Consider the following 22743-nt stretch of genomic DNA (forward strand, 5'->3'; position numbering starts at 1 on the left):
CCAACATAATATACATGTGGAACTGTGTGGCTACATTGAAAAACTGTCCTTGTTTAGTTTAGTTTCTTGGTTTGTCTGACTGTCTGCGCTGGGATAACAAAGCAATGAAGATGTTTTAAAAGATTACGTTCCTCCTGAAATTGTAAGTTGAAGAACTCTGACTCTGGCTATTAAATGTTGCCAGTTAGCTTTCAGCAAAGAACAGCCACCAAGCTAATACCAAAAGCTAGTTGACACAGCAGCATTAGCAAGCAGACTTCAGTCATCTCTGCTCTTCACAGATGGCTGATGATAGTGTGAAAAGTGAAGCCTCCGCCCAGCAGGAGAATGGTAACACAGATAATCCCAAGACAGTGAGCAGTAATGGAGAAGCTGCAGCAGAAAACCAAACTCTGTCCAAAAGGCAAAGGAAGAAGCTTCTGAAGCAGCAGAAATGGGAAGAGGAGAGGGAGCTCCGAAAGTACGTAAGCTCTATTAAAGACTGTCACCACTACTGTCAGTAATTCATTCATTCATACAGATGGGTGATAACAGTCTATTTGTTTGCTGTTTGTCCTCATTAATTGAGTAAAGTGCCATTTTCAATGGTAGCTCCAGTGCCCTCTTATGGCAAACTCCATTCAACCACTTGTCAGGTTAAGGTTGTGTTGCTTATATTGTCTATAGCTTAAGGTTAAGAAACTGGAAATCAGTATGTCACTGATGCTTGAACTCCATGCAGGCAAAATAAGTTAATAGTCAGTACATAAGTTTGCACTTCATCTGTGATTTATCCTTTGCAAGCATCAAACAAATAAAGACTGGCTCCTCCAGCCTGTCTTGTTCTAGTTAAAGCATGGACCATCTCAGGCACATGCTGGTCTTACTGCCTCAATTAGTTGACGTAATGTATCTTTAGTGCTTTTGGAAATATTTCCTGTTACATGCACATGCACACAGATGCATCAACAATCAGCACTAATGAGTATGAGAGCTTTGTTTTTACAGCTCCAGCTATTGGGTCGTTGAACACAATGTGTTCAACAACGTAATTGTTGAGATCTGGGAACATCTAAAATCATCAATACACTACTACTCCAGATCCACTACTGCAAGCAAAATGACTTTCTATTTTTTTTTCCTTAAAGAATACATTATTTTATTTTACTTTTATTTTTACTTTTTATGGTTTGCACTGTTGTAATTTATTGCTCTTATTTGCACCTCCATTTGCTGAACATATAAACCACTTTATTTGGAAATAAAACTTAAAATTAGTGCACCTGAAATGTTGTTAATAATGTGGTGCGCTGTCATAACTGAAAATGCTATGTCTTTTTTGTGACCCAATGTTTGCTTTGCCTGTTACGCTGCATACAAATCATGTGTACAGGATTATGAACACCCAGTGTACTTATGTTCCTTGCACACATCACACCATAATATGACCAAAATTGGTCTTCTGCTGGCTGGATACTTGGTGTGCAGGTGTGTCCTAATTTTTTAGATGACTACAACACGGGAGTCCACCGCATGGTGTCGTATCATTGCCCACGTGTGCAGTATCTGTGCTGTGCTTTCTGCTGCAGGCAGAGACGAAAGGAGAGGAAGCAGCAGCGTCGGCTGGACAGGCAAAATCATCAGGAGGAGGAGGGAGGGGAGGGCCAGAATGTCAGGAAACGTTCACGCAGAGAAGTGACGCCCAGCTCACTGAGGCTGGTGGTGGACTGCAGCTTCGACAACCTCATGCTGATCAAGGTAAAGAGCTCTGGGAACGCCATCTATACTGAGATAGAACCTGAGGTAATGACTCTCCTAACTGACAACCTCGTCATGTCTTCAGGATGCCCGGAAACTTCACAAACAGATCCAGCGGTGCTATGCTGAGAACAGACGAGCCTTGCATCCAGTGCAGGTCAGTGGCTCCTGACTGACATGAAACGGTTGAGACATTCCTGTCTGATGTATAACCACTCCTCTCACTTCTCCAGTTTTATCTGACAAGCCTGGGAGGACAGCTGAAGCAGAGCATGGATGAGAAGGACAAAGGATGGGTAAACTGGAAGGTTAACAGGATCCTGAATGATGCTTCCCACAGATTTCAGTTTTTACAACCAAGTAATTTTCTAGTTGCCATAGTTGGCAATTCCACACCTGCTCTCTCGAGCCTCTGGCCTGCAGCAGAGACGAGGGGTGGGCTACAGAGGTTTGCTGAGCTCACTTTCTAACCCCACACCCCCAGACTTTTTATTTCATTTGTCATTTTTTTAAATTGTCTTCAGCCCAAACTGACGCTGACTCAAGTGACATCACTTGAGGGCATTTATCAGGCTTCACACAAATCCCTCCGGAGCCTTTTCATATTTGCAGTAGTACTCCTCAACACCTGGAGACACTTTGATGTGTAGATTTTGGTGGACTTTTACACAAGAACTCCCCTCATCTTCAATCTGTTTTTTTAAACATTTTTTTACAGTAATTTGGGCATTAACATTCAAAAATGAATTAAAGGCTGCAGATAATGACAGTTATTATTATTGATTAATCAGCATCTTATTTTCTCAATTGATCAATTCTATAGAATATCAGGAAATACTGAAAAAAAATCATAATTTTCTCGAGCCCAAGATGAAAACTTTAGATAGTTAATTTTATCAGATCTGTCTGTCTAAAACCAAAGATATTCAGTTTTCTCTCACATTTAGCATCGTCATATTCTCACATTTTGGCAGCTAATATTTGGTTTTGTTTCAGTTGTTTCAAAACATTGATGTGTGTGGCTAATCTGACTTTTTCGAGTTAATTCTTTGTTTATGGACTATTATATATGCAACATCTTTTAGACTGTGGTGATCCCTGCAATGAGAAAACAACTGCGTTTACTCACATAAATGTTCTTTTTAACTCTTGTGTAGTACCTCTGTACAGTTTGTCTATGCAGAGTTGCGTAACTGTGTGTGCACGTGTACATGCTGCTGGTGTGTGCAGGACATCAGCATTAAAACGGAGCACTACAGTGAAGTTGTGGCTAAGGAGGAGCTGGTGTACCTGACGTCAGACTCTCCCAACGTGCTGGAAGAGCTGGACCAAAAAAAGGCCTATGTGATCGGAGGCCTGGTGGACCACAACCATCATAAGGTGTGTCTGACGTCACAGCTGCAGCGCCATGCCGGATGGGCTTACTGATTTGAACTGCTCTTCACTTCTCTATCTGGCTTTTGTTTGCAGGGGATCACCTTTGAGAGGGCGAAGGAGCTGGGGATCGATCACGCCCAGCTTCCTCTGAGCAGTTTTGTTAAGATGAACAGTCGGAAGGTTCTTGCAGTCAACCATGGTAAGGACTAGTGTCACACCTATGTTGCTATATCAGGCTAATGTTAGCAGAAGTGTCCTCCTATAGGCTTTTCTCATGTAAAAAGTGAAGCAAATTGATGGAAAACACTATAATTAATGCATAAATATAACCTTTGTGTTGATTGTACAAGTTAGTTTACTATTTCAACTGCAAACATCTAAATGGTGTAATGTTATGCAGAAATATTGTTATCTAATATTTCCTTAGAATATAGTACTATAATATGTGGGGCTGCTTTAATTCCTGCTTTGACTCTTTTACTCCCACTGCCTATATTTGGTTTGATAAGTTTGCTTTTGTCCCTCCTGCAGTGTTTGAGATTATCCTGGCATACCTGGAGAAGGGCACCTGGCAGGAGGCCTTCTTCACCGTCCTGCCTCAAAGGAAAGGAGCGGTGGCCGTCGACCAGGACGGAACAACTATTCAGGAAAAAGAGGAGGAAGATTCAGACTCTGACTCTGACCCCGACACATCAGACCAACCTGACAAACGGGTCTAAATCTTAGTTCAAAAGGACAACTTGAGACAAAGTTCAGGCATCTGATGTCTGGATATATTTATGTTAAGGCTGTGCTTGAAAGAGAGATGTTTGGGTTTACAAGGTATCACTTTCTTTCAAAATTTCTTTTAAAAACAGCTATTTATTGAACGTTTTACTTTGTGCCTCCTGTAATGGGTACTAGCTTAGTTGAACATTAATAGGAATATGAAACTTCAGTTTTGCTACATATTTTGACAGAATATACAGTTATTACACTGAAGGAAATGATTTATACTTCATTGTTTTTTTTGTATTGTTTAAAGCTAAAGCTGTCAGGCCTGTGCCAAATGGACTCATTTAAAAAAATAGAAAGAAACCGGGTAATGTCAACGTATTATTGTCACTGACCCTGGAATCCTTGGAATAGCTTAAAAACTTTGGGAATCGAGTCACAAAGAAGTTGGGGAAATATCAAGGAATTTGCAATTGCGTCTTAATTTGGGAGAATGTCACCCTAAATGAAAGTTCAAGGAGAACTTGTATTATTGCTATATGCTATTAGGAGACAGTGAATTCCTAGTTAAATACTAAAGAGGAAATTATAACCAAAAAAATGACATTAAAATGATGGAACAAATTATGAAATGGAAGTCAAAACTGAATGACTAGTACAGCGTGAGCCAGCAGAGATAATGTAAAGAGCTCAAAGGGAACATTTCTACACTGGATTGTAGAAGCAGGGCTGCAGGAGATATGTAGATATGGACCTAGTTTGTCTGCGTCATAGTGTATGAACATGCATATATTAAAGGTAAAGGTGATATAGATGTGGTCTGAATTGGACCCAGGGACAATATGTGCGATACAGGCGAGGCCAAAGCTTGATGTGTTCATGATAAAAGGAGATTGAGGCTCCTGAGCTAGACCGGGTGCTAACATAGTAACATGTAATGAGTCAAAAGTGGAGTAGAAGAAGCTGGAAGTTATTCCTGCATTCTGTTTCCGGGCCCAGAAGAATCCCATGTTTGTTTGGTAATACTGTATGCAACATTAAAGTGCGACATGACCTGAAATGATGAGGGCAGAAAGACCTGAAAATACTTCCAAATGGACGGCTGTGGACACCATGGATGCATTGTAGTTTGTTTGTAGGCAACAACTACACATGCACAGACATAATCCGTGTCTTTTAGCACAGTGGCTGTGCCTCGCAGCAAATTGAGGGTACGTGGATGTCTGCAAGGAGCCTACATGTACCGTGTCTGAATTTCCATCACGCAGACCCGAGCGGATGCAGAAAGTGTAATTTTGGCTCCAAGGTAACCAATGTGTCTCACAGAAGGGCCAGAGAAAAGAATCTATGTTTAAGCCTTTTGATTGTTTCAGTTGATATTGTGCTTACACCCTGCATAACTGAAACATCAGTACTTAGGGGTCCATGGCAAGGGCCCCATAGTAGTTTAACATGCCTGTGCCTTAACACTGTCCTGGACAGCCCTGGTTGGTCTAGCAGCTACCCCGGAAGTTGTAGTATCCATGGTAACAAGGTAACGTGACGCTACACTGGACAATATTAGGCTTTATTTACTTGAAGTTTTAGCTAGTCCGGGTTGTCACCTGTAATAGAAAAAGCAAATGTCCCGGAAAGCACTTAAAGTGGTCGTTGAAATAAACTTCAGAGCGGTAAGATTTTCTCTCTTCTCTCCTTTAATTGTTAACCTGCCCCCGCATGAACACTGGGCTCTGTTAGCACAGGACGGCACACCAAACAACAGTCTAACTACACCTTAGTCTTGGTCTTTTCATTTTTTCCTTACCTACCGACAGAGACACGTTAGACTTTACGCTTCTTCATTATTGTAGCTAATGTGTTAGTAATTCTGCATGCTACTTAGCGTTAGCTAATGCACTAAAGATACCAATTAGCTAGATTACAACGTTGAGACTGGGTTTCTCTTCCTTACCAACAAGTGGGTCTACGCAGTAACGTTGCTGCTTAACCTACAGTGTATGTTGTGCATGAAACTACGATATTTAATTCAGCTGTAATTCAATAATAGGATGAATTTGTTGGAACATTTTCCATAAAAGCTGGACATTCAGCTTTATGGCGTAACGTTCACTGAAACCTGGGAGACTGACACTTCAGTCTGTTTTGTGCTGTTTCACACTTCCACGCCATGACTGCATTGTTAGCTCTTCTGCATCAGCTTTAACATTAATACATCCCCAGCTGGGGATTAATTGAGTCTATTAAGTATATTAAGGCACATTTGTTTCACATTTCTACGAACCCTTATGGTAATAAATAAAAAGTTTTCTAGTTGAATGAAAATGATGTGATCCTGGCTTTGCCTTGTGTGCTTGTGATACCCAGCTGCATTTTTACCCAATATGATCATTCAGTGGTGTCATAATGTTATATCATCATCATTGTATCAAAGAGCCAAAGGGTCTAATTAGCCAGACACTATTCACCAGTGTGAGCTGATTTAGTCTTGTGAGAGCATGAAGGTGTGCTAAACAGCACTTTGATGCCAGAATTTGTCTAACAAAAAGGAAAGTTGGCCATAACAAGGATCAAGCTTGGGCCCACTGTCCATCAATTATGGTGTAGTGCCTCAGAATTAAATCCTGGGGGTTAGATGTTTACATTTTGAAATAAATGGGGCTTGCAGTGGTATTTTAATGCGTTATATATGAAAAAATAAAACACTGGAACTGAGAGCAGTTTTAAAAACACCACAGATCCTCACTCTGGTGATGGCATCCTTCACTCTAGACTCTCTGTAGACAGTTATCTCGAAAACTTCAATTATCAAAATAGTGTGCATGTCCTCATTTGAAAGCTTGAATGAGACTAAATGAGAATATTTCTGAGTGAAATTATAGTTAAATGCCAAGCAGCACCCAGAAGAACTGGGAAGAATAAAAACATGGTGTCACTTCACACTATTTTAATTCTCACTTGACCAGCTCTGCAGTCATACCACTGTCTCCATGATGTTTTAGTCCTTACTAGTTGATGATCCAGGTAGAGGACATGGAAATAAAGGAGCAGCCTTTTGCAATGTGGAGCTAGTTTGTCTGAAACAGAATATACATGACTCTATCACACAGTGTGGACCAATGATTAGATTTTTCTAGTCTTAAAGCCACTTCATAGGGAAATGAACATATTAATGAAGGGGTAACTAGAAGCAGAAGAAATTGCTAATCTAACTCAATTAAGTGAGAAATATGGCCCTCAGTAATGGAGTGTTCCTTAAAGCGTCATAAAGTAATATGGGACGTTTGCTCCCTTCAATAGAAACCAGCAGAAAATATCTCAGGCACAGCACAGATTTTACTTATAACCCCATTTAATTGAACTCATATATGTTCCTCCTCTGTTATCAGGTTTCTTGCCCTGGAGTTCATCTGCCAGCCAAGCATGATGTCTACCTTAGCGTGTGCTTCATGGGCCAGTACCGTCAGTCTGAATGTCTCCCTGCCTTCTTTCCTCTGCTGTTTCATGAGAAGATGACCTATGAAAAAGTACGTCTTTACTTATGGGCAATGCGGGAGAAAGGCAGTTAAATGAAGTGAAGTTTGAATAATCTGAATGAGAAAAGTGGCTGATGTGTAGAACATGAAATGTGTTGTTGCTTTTTTAAAAGGTATTTATTTGATTCAGTTATTTTCCTGCTAAGCCCTGCCCTTGCAACCTTTTTTGGTTGATGGTCGCCGTGTTTTTTGACCAATCTTGCTCATTTATAATAGAAATGTGTATCTCCGTCCTGCAATGCTGTAAACCCATTTTGATGTTTATACAGTCAAAATCCAACAAGTGCACTTTTTTGCACATTGTGCTGGATTTGTGTGTCCAATTTCAAGTCAATCAGTCACAGTGAGCGGCACTATCTGGCTGATTGGGATCATATTTCTTGGGAAGCACTTGCACATTATTTTAAGTTATTTGGCTGGGTTTCATGTTTCTAGCTCATTCTGGCTCACAGCCATTTGAGCTTATGCGACAGAAAAAAATGTCTAATTAAAGTGGCACAAGCACAATAAGGTTCTGTCCCTTTGGGGCTTGAACCCTACAAAAGAAGGTTGAATAATAAAAAAAAGCCCATTCATATTTTGTTTCTGTTTAGATTTTCAGGCATGCAGTTGACCCTGGAGACATCGCTGTGATGCTTGAGTGTAAGTTGCTTAATATTTGGTTGTAAACAGTCATGCTTTCTGTGGCAGATACATGTTGTATTAGTTAATATAATGATGTGGTGTCATACTCCTGTTCCTACTTTTTTCTTATACAGTCTGAAACCCATTTAATCCCAAATTTTTCTCAGAATTGTATTTGCATAAATTATACTGCGAAGGCATACTCGTGAAGGAATATGTGTAATGTTTTGAATAAGTCAGCAAAAAACTTGGTCAAAAGGGTGTTTTATGTTTATGTCACAGTTATGTATGACCATACAGTGTCCCAACAAAGCAACATCAAATTCACAGAATCTGTTTCAAATCCTCTTTTATTTAAAAACAGTGTCTGACACCACCCTGCCATCTTTTACAAGTGACCCACAATGCCGTGCTGTAACATACCAAATATAAGAGCCAGCAAAAACTATTGGCACTGTGGGCCTCTCATCTTATAATGTTGCAAATAGCCTCTGAGGTTTCATTTTGATTATGTCCAAAACCTGACTTGAAGAAAATCTCCATTAATAAGGACAGTTCATGCACACAATAGTTAACTAAAATGTATGTGTGTATTGTCTATCAAAGACTATTTCTTTAGGCTACGAGCAACATGAATTGCATTTTATTATTTCAAAAGAACACATCCATACAAGACACTTGTATGGATGTGTTCACCAAAAATCTTTTTTATATTTAACTGATAACATAGGTTATTGACTTTCTGTTGTGAGGCTTGAATGACTTCATCCTCACTTCAAACTAGATCCCTGCATTGGCCACAAACTCCAGCCCTAGCTAGATTGGCACCAATATCACTTCCTGTCTCTGACGCACTGTCTCTGATACACATAAAAAACCACACAGGCTACTGCACTGGACATGACCAGCTGGCTCATTGTGGTAATCAAATCGAAACTCTCATAAAATGCAGCTTTCCTGAAACTTTAAGAAACTCTCCATGCTCCACATTTAATGCACCTGAATGAGATATGTATGGATAATATTTCTGATATAATCAATAAAACTTGTGTGTGTGTGTGTGTGTGAGAGAGAGAGAGAGAGAGAGAGAGAGTGTGTGTGCTCTGCATGTGTATGGGCTCAATGAAAGGAGAGATATTAAGTCAGACCCAAGCCCTGTCTATTAAAAAAAAAAAAAAATGGCAGAGCCCATTGGGTCCTGACACGCTTGCAGGCCTCTGCTTCAAAGTGAACCTGTGAAGTGTTAACTTTGGTCATGTGAAAACAACTGAGCGACCTCCGTGAAAATGGACTCTGACTCCTTCCACTGAGCTATGTGGGTTGTTCCTCTACCAACCATCTGAGCTGTTGATATCATGAATGTCATCAGTTTACTGAAAGCCTTCAAACAAACATGTCATATTTAGCTGAGGTCCTGGAGTGAAATTTAAGGTCACAATGACTTGTTCCATTATCCTAGTAATGAGGAAATGTGTCTCCTGCGCAGTTAAATCTGTGTTAAGTGTCCTTAGGTGGCTCTGTCAGTAACATGACAAGCGATATTAGTTAATTTAAACACAAGATACTTGTGCTCAAAAAGAGGATTCATTCTCAGTGAAGAACCTTGGAGCTCTAATCTGCCTCTATACCTGCCAAAGAGCAGTGATTCCTAACACGTCTCTGGGGGTCATCAGGTGGAAACCTCCCTTCAACAGTGTTTCGCCTACTTAGTCCCACTACACCTCCAGAAGGTTAGGCAGTGAACTCCAGCGTCCCAGAGTCACCCCCCCTAGTGCCAGTTCACACTGCTCCTACACAATCCAAACAGCACCGCCACGTTCAACTGACCCAGAGATGCTCCAGGTAGTGGCCAGTACCGATGCTACCATTTAACTATTGCTAATGCTAATGCTAACCGCTACAATACACTACAATAACTACTACACTACAACAGTGAAGAACCTTGGAGCTCTAATCTGCCTCTATACCTGCCAAAGAGCAGTGATTCCTAGCACGTCTCTGGGGGTCATCAGGTGGAAACCTCCCTTCAACAGTGTTTCGCCTACTTAGTCCCACTACACCTCCAGGAGGTTAGGCAGTGAACTCCGGCGTCCCAGAGTCACCCCCCCTAGTGCCAGTTCACACTGCTCCTACACAATCCAAACAGCACTGCCACGTTCAACTGACCCAGAGATGCTCCAGGTAGTGGCCAGTACCGATGCTACCATTTAACTATTGCTAATGCTAATGCTAACCGCTAGGAAGAACAGAAGAAGACAATACAGTTCCGATGCTACCATTTAGCTAATGTTACGTGCTACCCGCTACCTGCTAAGAGGAACAGAAGAAGACAATAAAGCTAGATTCACCTATACTGTTAATGTTAATTGCTAGCTACCAATACTAACTGCTAAGATACTATCATACTCTCACCGCTTTAGCTATTGTTAGCTGCTACAATGCTACCACAGGCCTAGATGCCACATGTAACTGCCGATTGCCACACTACCATCATCTACCCCTGCCTCTCACCAACTGCACCAAGAAAAAGCGGGGTGGGAATACAAACCCTGGTTCGGGTAGGGGATAGAAAATAAAGAGGTAGAGTCAAAAGATGGAAGTAGGGATTGGATACAGACCCTTGTTCGGGTAGGGGGTGGAAAATTTAGAGGGTGCTGAAGGTGGAGGCCTAAACCACAGACTAGATTTAACAGCCTCTTCTAACATTTCCTTCAAGAAGCAGCAAACCCTACCATTTCCTTCAAAAAGCAAACAGAGCAGGAAAACAAACCCTAACATTTCCTTCAAGAAGCAAACAAAACAGGAAAACAACCAAAAAGATCAAAAAAACAAGCCAACTCTGTATCTTACCACGCAAACTCACCTGAACAGGCCGCATGGTCCCAAAGAGAGACTCTAGCTGGCCACACCCCCACCTTATCTAAACTTCCTGGTTCTCTTCCTATTGGCAGAGCGAGAAGATGGGGCGGGGAAAGCAGAGCAGAGGAGAGGTGTCTTGTTCAGACTTTAACCTCTTCTCTTGCCGGGTTAGGCATGCATGTCCTCTGCCCCCCCCCCCCCCCCACCGTCCCTATTTCACCCCCCAACTACTATTATTTCTCCTGATCCATATCCACTGACTAGACCTAGCAGCCTCATCTGACGTCTCCCTCACTGTCTTTCTTAAATTTTGCCCATGCACTCCCAGCTCCCTCAACAGTGAAACAGCTGACCCTGCAACAAAACCTCTACACCCCACTTCAACCGGACAGACCCTGGTCTTCCATCCCCTCTGCTCAGATTCTGTCTTTAAATCTGCATACTTAGTCTTCTTCCTTTCATAAGCTGCCTCCACTGAATTTTCCCAAGGGACTGTTAACTCAATAAAATACACAGTCTTTTTACTCATGGACCATAAGACAATGTCCGGCCTCAGATTACTATAAACTATTTCCTGGGGCACAACTAGCTTTCCTCCCAAGTCGACCTGCATTTGCCAATCATCAGCCCCTACCAGGCAGCCACCTACCTGCTTTCTCCCTGACTTAGCAGCTCTATTTTTCTCCCCCTCTCGAACAAACTGCACATCTAACCTCTCCTTTCTAGAACTTCCAGTATTCACCTGCTTCCTTCTCTCCTCAATGCCTGCGGCTAAGCTTCTCAGCACCTGATTATGCCGCCATGTATACCGGCCTTGTGATAAGCTAATTCTACAACCTGACAAAATGTGCTTTAAACTTGCTGTACCTGAGCAGAGTGGGCACGATTGATCGCCCTGTACCCAGAGACTTAGGTTCTGCGGGGTTGGCAACACATCGTATGTCGCCCCTATCAGAAATTTAATACGGCCTTCCTCCATATTCCACAGGTCCCTCCAACTAAGTTTCCTCTTCTCAACACCTTCCCAATTCAACCATTGTCTCTGTTTGGCTTGACCAACTGCTTTTGCCCCTCTTAACAACTCCTCCTGCCTACGCACCTGTTCCACTACAAGCTTTCTTTTCTCCTTTAGACCTGCTTTATTCCACACTGGTTTGCCTGGGCCAAGCCCCAAGCCTCCCCGGCCAAATTGAACATTTCCTACTATTTCTGCATGCCTAAGAGCTGCCTCTGCCTCCTGCACTGCTGCCCTTGGGTTCCATTTCCTCCCCCCAGAAGGATTCGGAACCACATTGCTAACTAACATGTCCATACTCCCAGATAATAAAAGTTCTGTCCTAACCTTAGTGCATTTAAACTCCTCTGTTAGACTGGATACTGGCAGCTGAAGCATTCCTTTCCCATACAAAGCTACATTGCTTAAGCACCTGGGAGCACCCAACCATTTTCTAATATAAGAGCTAACTAGCCTTTCCATTCTCTCTGCTACAGATAATGGGACTTCATATACTGACATTGGCCACATTAACCTAGGATACAAGCCAAACTGCAAGCACCACAACCTCAGTTTTCCTGGGAGCCCTGATTAAACAATACTGCATTAAAGCCTGCAATATTCCTGTAATATCTCTATAGGGACTTAGAACACATGTGATAGGGTTCTTGACACAAACTACCATGGATCTTTCTCACCTTGATACCTTTTATCTTCAGATGAGACAGTCAGAATTGAACTGGTGCAGCTGATTCCTCCAGGTGAGGTTGTTTATTTTTCATTTTCATACTTACTTACTGCAGACACTTGGACTTAAACCTTATTTCTCTTTCCTGTTTGTGGAAAGAATGTGCAAGCTTTCTTTTAGTTGTCCATTTACACGATTCCAGCCCGAGTGACACAGAAGTGTGTTTGTGTTTGCAGTGGGGGACACTCTGGCCTGCTTTGAAGAAGATGCTCGACGTTTCTTATTCCCAGAGCCCAAACTGCTTCCCTCCTTCTCTGGAGTAGATCGAGAGGTTCTGATGACCCGAGCATCTCACTTTCCAGTAAGGTTCAACCCTTGGACACATTACCTTAAAGTGTGCCATAGTGTTGACTTAGACTTTAGGCTTTATTAATCTCACAATGGAGAAATTCATTCGGTTACAACCCGTCCCAGAAGACACAAAGGCACAAAAAACAGTACAAATTATTGACATGAGAAGACAGGGACAGGAGGACCACGATGCAGGCAGCAGGGCGGCACCTCACTGACTTAGATGAAAAACAAATGAAAGCAGGAGGGGAGGGAGAGGGGAGAAAAAGCTAATCCCAGACTGTGCTCCCGTTGGGGGGGACACAGTGTGGGATTGGGAAGAAACACCTCGGCACAAAGCAATATTCAAGACATTATAACAAGACTCTAACACCTGCACATGTGGGTGGGGGGGGGGGGGGGGGGGGGGGGGAGTCACAGTGCAGCTCCTACACAGAGCGCTGCCCTCAACCCTTCGCCTACTATGCCGCACGGGGGAAGGAGGGGGTGAGGGGCCAAAGAAGGCGTTGTTTATGTCTATTTTCAGCATGTGGCTTAAATATTAAATATATTTAGCCTTTTCACAAGGACACATCACTAGCACATACTTTTTCAGACATTTATTAAGTGACTAAGCAAATCATGATGATTTCTAGTCATTATCACATTGTCTGGACCAGACAGGGGGAATATATATACATATATATATATATATATATATGTATATATATATATATATATACATATATATATATATATATATATATATATGTGTGTGTGTGTGTGTGTGTGTGTGTGGTAAAAATATGTCCTTTTTTTCCCCCAGGGTATCGCTCCCAGGTTGGAGTTTTCCACCAAAACAACCATCATTGAGTGCTCAGCTGATGCAGAGATCAACATCTACCCCAATGTGCTCATAGTAAGGATTATATTATGCTAATATAATACATAATAATATATCATGTCAGTGCATATTAAAACATGCAGTAAATGAAGGGGATGCTCAGTTACTGTGCAAGAATATATATATATATATATATATATATATATGCATGCAAATCTTACTAGTTACCATTTCAAAGTGACAGTGGCAGAAACAAACAACAGGTGTCTGCCTGAACTCAGCAGTCAGTCAAACAGTCCGTTGTTGGGGTGTGAAGTGTCTGTCATGATATTTTGGGCTCTTAGCTTCACCCTCCTGGTGTAGGTGCCCCGCAGGGTGAGAAGAGGGGTTCTGGTGGTACATTCAGCTGAATGTACCATTCTACAGGGTGCCACAGTTGTGCCAATTTTTGTGCCAGGGGAGAGCAGAGGCTGAGCCGTGAGCCGTTGGGTTGAGCCATGCTAGGCAGAAGAACTGGTGAGGGAAGACCAAGCAAGGAAGAGTCCAGAGTGCCAAAAAACTCTTCCAAGTCTCTCAATCTGCAGAAAGCATGATTGGACAACTCTTTTGATCCACAACTCAAAAATAATATTTGAAACAAACATAACACCTGTGGTGCCAGCAGATGGTTTAACATAGGTCGCTAGAAAGTCCAGCTTCTTATGTTTAGGCTGTAGACTTTGAGACATCCATACTTTTGTTTCCAGAGACCAGTGATAAAGAGGAACAGGAAACAGTCCAGCAGACCCAGGACCTCTTCTCCTCAGAGGAAACAACACCAAAACCTTGGCAGGGTATGCAGGGAAAGGCACAGGCCACCGTCATGCATTTCCCGATCCCGATCCCTGTCCCCTCAAAGAGCTGGAAACACCCAGCGCCTGGCCCGACTCAGCCTGGACCCTGCATCTCCTGGCCCTGATGAGACCCAGTCTGTAAGCACAAAAAACACATCTTTATTTTGCTTACTTACTGCTTATTATGCTGCAAGCATGAAATTAATCTGTGCAAAGGTTTTGTTTTTTGGGCCCCTATTCATCCTACATTGAACAATCTGTTCAAGAATAGTGAGGTCAATAGGCAAACTTTGTGAGCTTTGTGACACTGAAATCACCAACATTTAATCAAAAGCATATTTCTGGTTTGCAAACTTTTAAGTATTAGAGTAAAACATTTTAAATGTGAAGTTTCAGTGAGAAATATCTAAGACTATGAGACTATGTAACTGTGGCCACAAGTGGAAATTACAACATAACATTGAATTTTCCTTCATTTCCCTAGACTCTCTTGAGTCAGTTGCTTTAAAGATGTCATCGTTGCAGTAAGTGAATTAAGAGTAGAAACAGGAAACAACAAGTATATCTACTGATGAAGTTTATTATATTTACTTTTTGTTTATCCGTTTGTGGTAAAACCATTCAAATGTTTAAAATGTGATTCAACAGTAGCACAAGCAGAGTTGTAAAGTCTGACATTTGACTAATATCAGACAAACAATGGTCTGTCTAGGGTTTGCAAATATGATCTAAAATTAACCAACATCAGCCACTTGTTCTATCTGAAGTATCAAAGTTAGGCTGAAACAGCAAAAGTATGGAGTTAATTTTGTGTCTTTATTATGCAATCAAAAAGATTAGGAGCAAAACTCTCCACATTTCAACCAAAAAATAGATTTGAGAGTAAAACTATTGACACTGTAACCAAAAATGTTTTATTTCAAGCAAAATAAATTTGTGATTAAAATTTATGAATGTGAATCAGAAACTTTTGCTTGCAAATTCACAAGTTTTGTTTGCTGTAAGTAAGTGGTCTATATCTTGTGGGCGGGACCTATGCAGGAAAATGTAAGACACGTCTGTATTGGCTCTGTGCATAACTGTAGTCCACTGACTCCAAGTTTGTATCGCAGCAGCTGCACCAGTTTTTTGCCATTGCCTAGACTATCGACAATGGCATTTTTGAGATGCCTGTACATATAAATGTCAACGTGTTTTCATACTTATACTTTGGCAACGTTAGCCTAGCTAATTTGCTATCATCTGTGCTCTCCGAGATGAGTCTGTTGTGACTCCTGTGGTTTTCACTTTATTTCCTGGCCATACTTTCTCATCCTCATGTTGCAAATTTGCAAGTAACATTTCACACACACACACACACACACACACACACACACACACACACACACACACACACACACAGCATAACGTCTGGATCTTCTCAGATCCACTCAGGTATTGCACATAATGGTATACAGACCCAGATATTGGACAACATGGACATGAGATGAGAGAGTAATTATGTGAAATTATGTGTCTGTTTGTGCACCAGCAATCTGCACCATAGGTGTCACCAGTGAGGTGGTACCACTGGCTGGCTGCACACTACAATCTGCATGCATATTTGCAACAGCTGCACTTAAGTGTCATAAGGTCACCTGGGAGAAGGCTTACAAAATACAGGGTGCAAAGAAGGTGCCAAACTCTTCTGCAGATTGGCATTGACTAAGGAGACCAAGTCTTACCTCCTCACGCTTTGGGGAGCTATGCCATACTAAATAGAGCTCTGCAGAATGTCTGGCTGACAGGATTTTCTGAGGGTTCAATCAGACAGCATCAATGAAATGGGCCTTGAAATGGAAGCAGATGCCATTCAGGAGTACTGCCAGATCAGAGTGTCAGCTGCTTTCCTTGTGGGTTTGTAATTAAACCTGACACTTCATGGTTTGGCTTATCTCCAGATGAGGTTGTCATCTGAGAATCCCCAGTTTTGCCTTGTGGAAATTTAGTGTCCTAGTGGATGCAGTGGTGTGACTTTGTGGTGTGTGTGGAGGGTGATATGCTGATTCAATGCATATACAGAGACAGTGATTTAAAGTTATAACGAGAACAGATCCTTTTTGTTTTCTACCTACATACATAGGTGCCTATAAACTGAATGTTGAGAAGTACAGTATGTCTGGTGATTCTTAAATCACTGTAATTTTGTAATGAGATACAGATGAATAAAGTAATGTTCATAATTTTAATGTTTGATCACGACAAATAGGTTTTCATGTTCAGTAACCTTTAACCAATTTTCCATGAGATGGACAGGAAATTTCAGTATCAAACATTTTTTTCCTTGACCCGCCCAATGATCGTCTCCACATGGACTCTCAAATGAGCCATGGACTTGATGTCAAGAACATCATACACTGACATTTGCTATATTCAGCTGTGTTCAAAATAATAGCAGTGTGTTTAAAAAGGTGAGTAAACGTCGTAATTCTTCAAATAAATTATATTTTAATGAACACAAATGCATTGGGGACACTGCACATTTTATTTCAAAGCAAGAAAACTGAAAAAATAATTGAATATGATAATATTTTACAGAAAGTCAAGAAATATGATGTTGACATCTGTCTTTGCAAACTCAAAAATGTACTGTATAACATAAGAAATGCTTGAAGATTCAACCTTTCTGAGATTCCTAAATTAATATTTAGTTGCATAACCACGGTTCCTGATAACTGCTTCACATCTGTGCTGCATGGAGTCGACCAACTTCTGGCACCGTGTATTTCTTGGTTTTGCCTCATGAACAGCATTTTTTATGTCAGCCCACAAGTTTTCTGTGGGATTAAGGTCCAGGGATTGTGCTGGGCACTCCATTACTTGAATGCTGTTTGTCTGGAACCATGATTTTGCCCCCTCGCTGGTGTGTTTGGGGTCATTGTCTTGTTGAAACACCCATTTCAAAGGCATTTCCTCTTCAGCATTGCCAACATGTGGATCTTCTTTGATCCTCCTGGAGCTGATCATTGGCTGAGCCTTTGCCAGTTTGGTTATTCTCCGATCCATTCTCCGAGCCATTTGAAAGTGTTTGATATCATTTTAGCTGAACAGCCCATCATTTTCTGCACTTCTTTGTACGTTTTCCCCACTTTTATTATTTTCTTAATCAAGGAACGCTCTTCTTCTGAACAGTGTCTTGAACGACCCATTTTACTCTGTTTTTCAAGGACAAATGCACAGCCAGCATATGCAGCGTCAGTTGCCTTGATCCTGAAATAAGGGTCACCTGTTTAACACCTATTTTTTTCACAGAATCAATGACCTCACTAAGTGAACTCAGCACTGCTATTTTTTTGAACACGTCCCTTTCAGTTAATGATTCAATTTCACAGAATCAGCAGCATGCACATCATGCCTGTTGGGTCTGTTTGTTTTCTATAACTTTACTAAACCTTCTACAAAAACAGTGATTTATCTTGCTAGTGATGTGGGACTGCTATTATTTTGAACACAAGTGTATGTGCACTAGTCATTTTACTTTGCACTACTTTGAGGGCCAATACAAAGCAGGATTTGCGTCAAAACTGAAGCTCAAGTATGCTGACTTTAAACTTAAAACCCTAAGTTTTGCCATTTTTATGTTGCTTTACTGTTTATTTTGCTGGTTGGCCTGTTGAATTTGGCATTAGCACATTTTGTGGCAAATGTGTTTACCTGTGCCTCTTCTTTCAAAGAAATACTCTCCAGTTCTGATATAACTTTTCGCATCCGTGAGATGCAGCTCAACAGCAAGCAAAACATTTGGTTTGGCAAACAAAACTTGTTTTGATTAAAAAATCTACATTTTTAATTGATAATACATTTATTTTACTTGTAATAAAACTGCAATGTTGATAATTCTGCTTGCAAAACAATGTTTTGATTGTAGTGTGGAAAGTTTTGCTCTTAAACCTGTTCTGTTTGATTGCATAATGAAGACACAAAAGTAACTCCATACAAAACCTGTGAGTTTAATGAAACGAACAGGGCTGTGTTAGAGTACTTGTAAATTCAGTTCAGTTCTGACAGTTGGGTTGAGCCTCAAACCAGTGAACTCGGGGGAAATTTGGGGATTGGTTGGTGGTGTTGCATATGACTAATAAAAGAAGTGCTACTCTCCATTCCTGTCATATCATAACTATTATATGCTCGTTAATAACATACATCCACTCCAGGAAACATTTTGTATATGCTGTTTGGAACATCCAGTGTATAATTAGTTTTTTTATTTTGTTATCACAATAAAAGGGTTTTTTTTGCTGAGACAGCTACAGCCGGCCTTGTGTACATCCTATAGCAGTTTGACCTGCTCACTGTGTCATTCTTCTCTATAGATGTTGGCTTCGTGGCCTGGAGCAAGTCGATCTGCCTCACCCCAGCGCTCTGCAGTGTTTACCAACTCCTCTTCGCCTTTGACCAGGTCTTCATCCGCAGGTAGAAATCCTCCTATAAAGCTGCTTTGCTATCAAACATGGTTTCAACAAAACAGCTTACAATATCAGCTTGTAACATGTACCATCATTGTTATACTGCTCTGCTGACATGGCCTGACTTGCTTTTCAAGCTATTTCAAGTTTGATGATGTAAACCTACTATAATTTATCTATTATACAATAACCTACATACCATTTGATTTCTATCACCAAAGAAATACTAATCTGTTGTGACTCAAAAACATTTTTCCATCTTTTTGCTGTTTTAGTGAGATATTCTCCAACTGGCAGAAGAAAATCTTTATCCAATGGTTTGGTAGGAACTATTTTCTTCCTCTTTGGCCTTTTAGACCAAAAATCATGGGATTTATCAGATGTAGTCCTAATTTAAGGCGTACTAAGCATTAAAGGAATAGTCCAATATTTCAATAGATCGATACCAAACTCATGTCTGTGTGTTAAGTACAGACCTGGAGTTAGTACATGGTTAGCCTAGCTGAGCACAAAGAGTGGAAGAAGTGGGAAACAGCTCTAAAGCTCACTAATTAACACATTGTATTTATTAATTGTACTTAAAGTCACAGACAATACATTGATATCCACATTCTCACTCTCAGAAAGAAAGTGGACAAGCGTGTTTCCCAACATGTTGAACTATTCCTTAAAGGCCTGGAACTTTGAAATACAGAATTGGAACCTGTGACTCCCAAATTTATTGAAGTTTACTTTTATTGACTGACTTTTATTAGTAATGTCTGTATCCACAGACCTAACGTACTGATGAGCCTTTAATAACTGCATTTGGGACCAGCTCCAACTCCAGAGGTGCTCATGCATAAATAGGGTGGCTATCTGACAGTGCAAGTAACCAATAGAAAGTATCTCCTCTTTTCTTCAATTGGCAGGTTGGAGGGACATCAGAAGACAATTCAAGCTCTTCAGAAACACATGACCCCCTTGACCACCACCAAGGTCCTGACCCTTCAAGACTGTGGCAGTCTTATAGGGAACAGACCAAGCACAGCAGGTCCTTTCCTTTACTAGAATATTGACATTCATAGTATATCCATGCATCTCATTAAAGAAGATAATTTAAAAAAATGAAAATAATTACACATTTTAAATGCTTTCCTAATTATCACACAAGTTAAAAATGATTTTAGTGGTGGGGCTGTTGGAAGATAGCAGTTTCCCCGTTTTTCAAGTCCGTACACTGAGATAAGCTAAACACATCTTGGACTGAGAGTATCTTTGTAATCTTTGCTGCAATCTGACTGCAAAGATGCAGATGATAATGAAATGTCCCTCAAACTGAAATTCCCTGACTGTTGGTATAATGTGCAGGTCTCAGTCCAGGTCTCACAGAGAATGGGAAGAGGTCCATGAACGTGTTCGGGGACTCCTTACAACACCAAAAGCTGTACGCCGACTTGTCTATGTAAGTAATGCATAATAGAGTCTATGTTGGATGTCGTGGCATCAGTATGTGTCTCAGTCTGGTGTTAGACTTGTTGTTGTTTATACAGGCCATTTTATGTCTTTTGTTACAGTTGTTGCAATATTGCAGTTGTGGATAGTTAGCTGTTAGGAATATTAGCTTCTTTTGCCCTTACTGGCCACTCCTTGTTTTGGTGGGCTGTTGCCATCTGTGGTTTTCTAAATAGTCAATAAGTCAAAACCTATTGTCCTTAAAAAGAAATATTTCTGTCTAATTTTTAATTACCAAGATAAATTTATCCCAACTGCAGAGGGAATCAGCCCTTTGTTTGAAACAGACTTATATTCAGGGGTGCACGTAACTGATTCGCAGCAGGTACTTGTGAGTCACAAAAATAAAAAAATGCGTCAGTGGGTTCAAAATGCCCCTATGCGATCCAGACAGCACCTGAATTGGGTCTGGGTTATAAATAGATATACATAGGCATCAACTGTCATTGGTCATTAATACACATTTCTAGTCTACACGCCTTTCTTGTCACCATATTCAAATCGATGAATAACCTACTGTGAGATGTCCAAAAAACAACAGACATCAAGCTGCTGGTTTGGCATTCCAACACCTACAAAGAAACATCAAACCAAACCCGACCAGTAGAAAAGACGTTTCTCTGTGTGGCCCCAGGATGTGCCATGGCTTGAAGCTAATGATGAGCGGATCGTAACGTGGTGGAAGAAATGTAAAAATGAAACAGGAAAAGAGTGAGGACCACACAAATGTGACTCAAGCTTTTCCGAACAAGCAAGTTGAAGAGTCCAGTCACCTACTTGCTACATGGCGAAACAAGTTGAGTGAAGAACAATGGCAAGGGCTGTGTAATGTTTTTCTCCTAGCATTTACTAAACCCGCACGCCCTGTGTCTGCCTATGCTGAGGATTTTGCTTTATTGAAGCAACTAGGAGTGAATGTCAGTGGTACACTGACGTGAAGGGGAACACAGATAATGCAGATCATTGCACAAACATTCGGAAAGTTGCAGTTCACTGAATTTTGGGGACTCCTCTTTCATGGATCAGAGGACATCACAAAACCCACCTTGCAACTTGACAGAGACTCCACTGAGAGTAGGAATGTGCTTAAAGCAAGCAGGAAAATACTTCACAGTGTCCTCTGTGTATGCCTCACTCCAAATAGTAACTCTAGATTAATCCAACATCAGCAAGGTGGTTAAATTGCCTCTTACGCTGCTTTTAAGCATTGCAGCATGTGAGAGGGGATTCTCACCTCTCCACATAATAAAAACCAAGTCCAGATCTCGTCTGTCACATATTCGTCTCTCAGTCCTGACACACAGTCACCTGTCAGAGGTGACCACAGAGACATTTGACCCAAAGCCAGCTGTCGACCTGTGGATGTAGGCAGCTAATCGGAGGGTCAACCGGGGACTGGGAGTGCATCTTCATCATCTGTCATGCAGTAAGATGAAGCAGAAGACAGTGAAGGAAACACAGAGGAGGACGACAAGGAAGATTGCATTATTTAAGACATGCTATGTGTGGGGTGAGTGTCAGACACCATCTCCTGGTACTCACCTGAGTACCTGACTGAATAAAAGTTAAATGCACCCCTGCTTAGATTAGAGAGATTTCTTTAGTTTTTTATTTCCTGTTTCAGAAATATATCTTAACATATTTCATCAAGAAGCCTCCCCGTTGTTTAGTCTGTTTTTGTTTTCTGCTGAGCTGCTGTCAACGCTTCCTGTACAGATGTGTCACATTAACCTTCCTTCAAGTTCTTGCTGGGTTTTTGTTTTCAAACATCTGTTGAGTTGAGTTTTACTGATAGCAATAAACAGCCAATGAAAGAAACAGAGTAGAAGTCATTGGATTAAGTTTGCGAAAACAGTGTTTGTGTTAAAGATAAAAACTCTTTGTCCTGATGGAATTAATGATGTGGAATTTCCCATGTAAACTACTGTATCACACATCATTTCAACCCTCACTCAAGTTTTTTACTTGTCATTTATTAGTGACTGGTCTTTTGTGGACTATCATTTGAGATTTAAATACTGGTTTCTTTTGATGTTGACATAATGCACAAGTTTCTCCTTTGTAGTGTTTTTTTCAAGGCAAACTTGTCTGAGAGTTTGAGCACAAGTTTGCTACTTAAATGCATAAATAATTCCAGGAATGCACCGAAGATCACAGATTAAGGATACAACAATGTAAGAAAATATGACTGTTGTTGTGTTTTAGGGGGCCACACACTCCGAGATTGACAAGGTTTTAGCCAGGAGGTCCATCTCTCCAGGTCCACCATGA

The 22743-nt window shown here is 41.0% G+C and overlaps 2 protein-coding genes across 4 annotated transcripts; both read left to right on the forward strand.

Annotated features, from left to right (window-relative positions):
* trmt10a (tRNA methyltransferase 10A) lies at positions 1-6078 on the forward strand. Of its 3 annotated transcripts, none has more exons than XM_041965058.1 (8): positions 1-142; positions 282-460; positions 1569-1737; positions 1823-1894; positions 1971-2045; positions 2968-3117; positions 3208-3313; positions 3646-6078. In XM_041965058.1, the coding sequence occupies exons 2-8, from the start codon at positions 282-284 to the stop codon at positions 3831-3833; spliced, it is 939 nt and encodes a 312-aa protein (XP_041820992.1). In that variant the 5' UTR covers positions 1-142; the 3' UTR covers positions 3834-6078. The 3 variants fall into 3 exon arrangements, with proteins under 3 accessions (XP_041820992.1, XP_041820994.1, XP_041820995.1); XM_041965060.1 differs by having other exon boundaries at positions 1971-2033; XM_041965061.1 differs by lacking the exon at positions 1971-2045.
* spata6l (spermatogenesis associated 6-like) lies at positions 5447-22743 on the forward strand. The gene is made up of 12 exons (XM_041965661.1): positions 5447-5498; positions 7215-7352; positions 7955-8003; positions 12558-12599; positions 12763-12887; positions 13683-13775; positions 14447-14671; positions 18886-18985; positions 19254-19300; positions 19890-20011; positions 20329-20422; positions 22678-22743. The coding sequence occupies exons 1-12, from the start codon at positions 5451-5453 to the stop codon at positions 22741-22743; spliced, it is 1149 nt and encodes a 382-aa protein (XP_041821595.1). The 5' UTR covers positions 5447-5450.

Source organism: Chelmon rostratus, chromosome 23 (assembly GCF_017976325.1).
Source record: "Chelmon rostratus isolate fCheRos1 chromosome 23, fCheRos1.pri, whole genome shotgun sequence".
Lineage (NCBI taxonomy): Eukaryota > Metazoa > Chordata > Actinopteri > Chaetodontiformes > Chaetodontidae > Chelmon > Chelmon rostratus.

Excerpts from the sequence above, each read along its gene's own strand:
- spata6l (XM_041965661.1), top strand. The coding sequence starts at position 5,451 with ATGTCCCGGAAAGCACTTAAAGTGGTCGTTGAAATAAACTTCAGAGCG. Across the intron at positions 12,600-12,762 it reads GGTGCAGCTGATTCCTCCAG|TGGGGGACACTCTGGCCTGC; the intron begins GTGAGGTTGTTT and ends TTGTGTTTGCAG. Across the intron at positions 12,888-13,682 it reads CCCGAGCATCTCACTTTCCA|GGTATCGCTCCCAGGTTGGA; the intron begins GTAAGGTTCAAC and ends TTTTTCCCCCAG.
- trmt10a (XM_041965058.1), top strand. The coding sequence starts at position 282 with ATGGCTGATGATAGTGTGAAAAGTGAAGCCTCCGCCCAGCAGGAGAAT. Across the intron at positions 1,895-1,970 it reads GAGCCTTGCATCCAGTGCAG|TTTTATCTGACAAGCCTGGG; the intron begins GTCAGTGGCTCC and ends TCACTTCTCCAG. Across the intron at positions 2,046-2,967 it reads AAGGATGGGTAAACTGGAAG|GACATCAGCATTAAAACGGA; the intron begins GTTAACAGGATC and ends TGGTGTGTGCAG.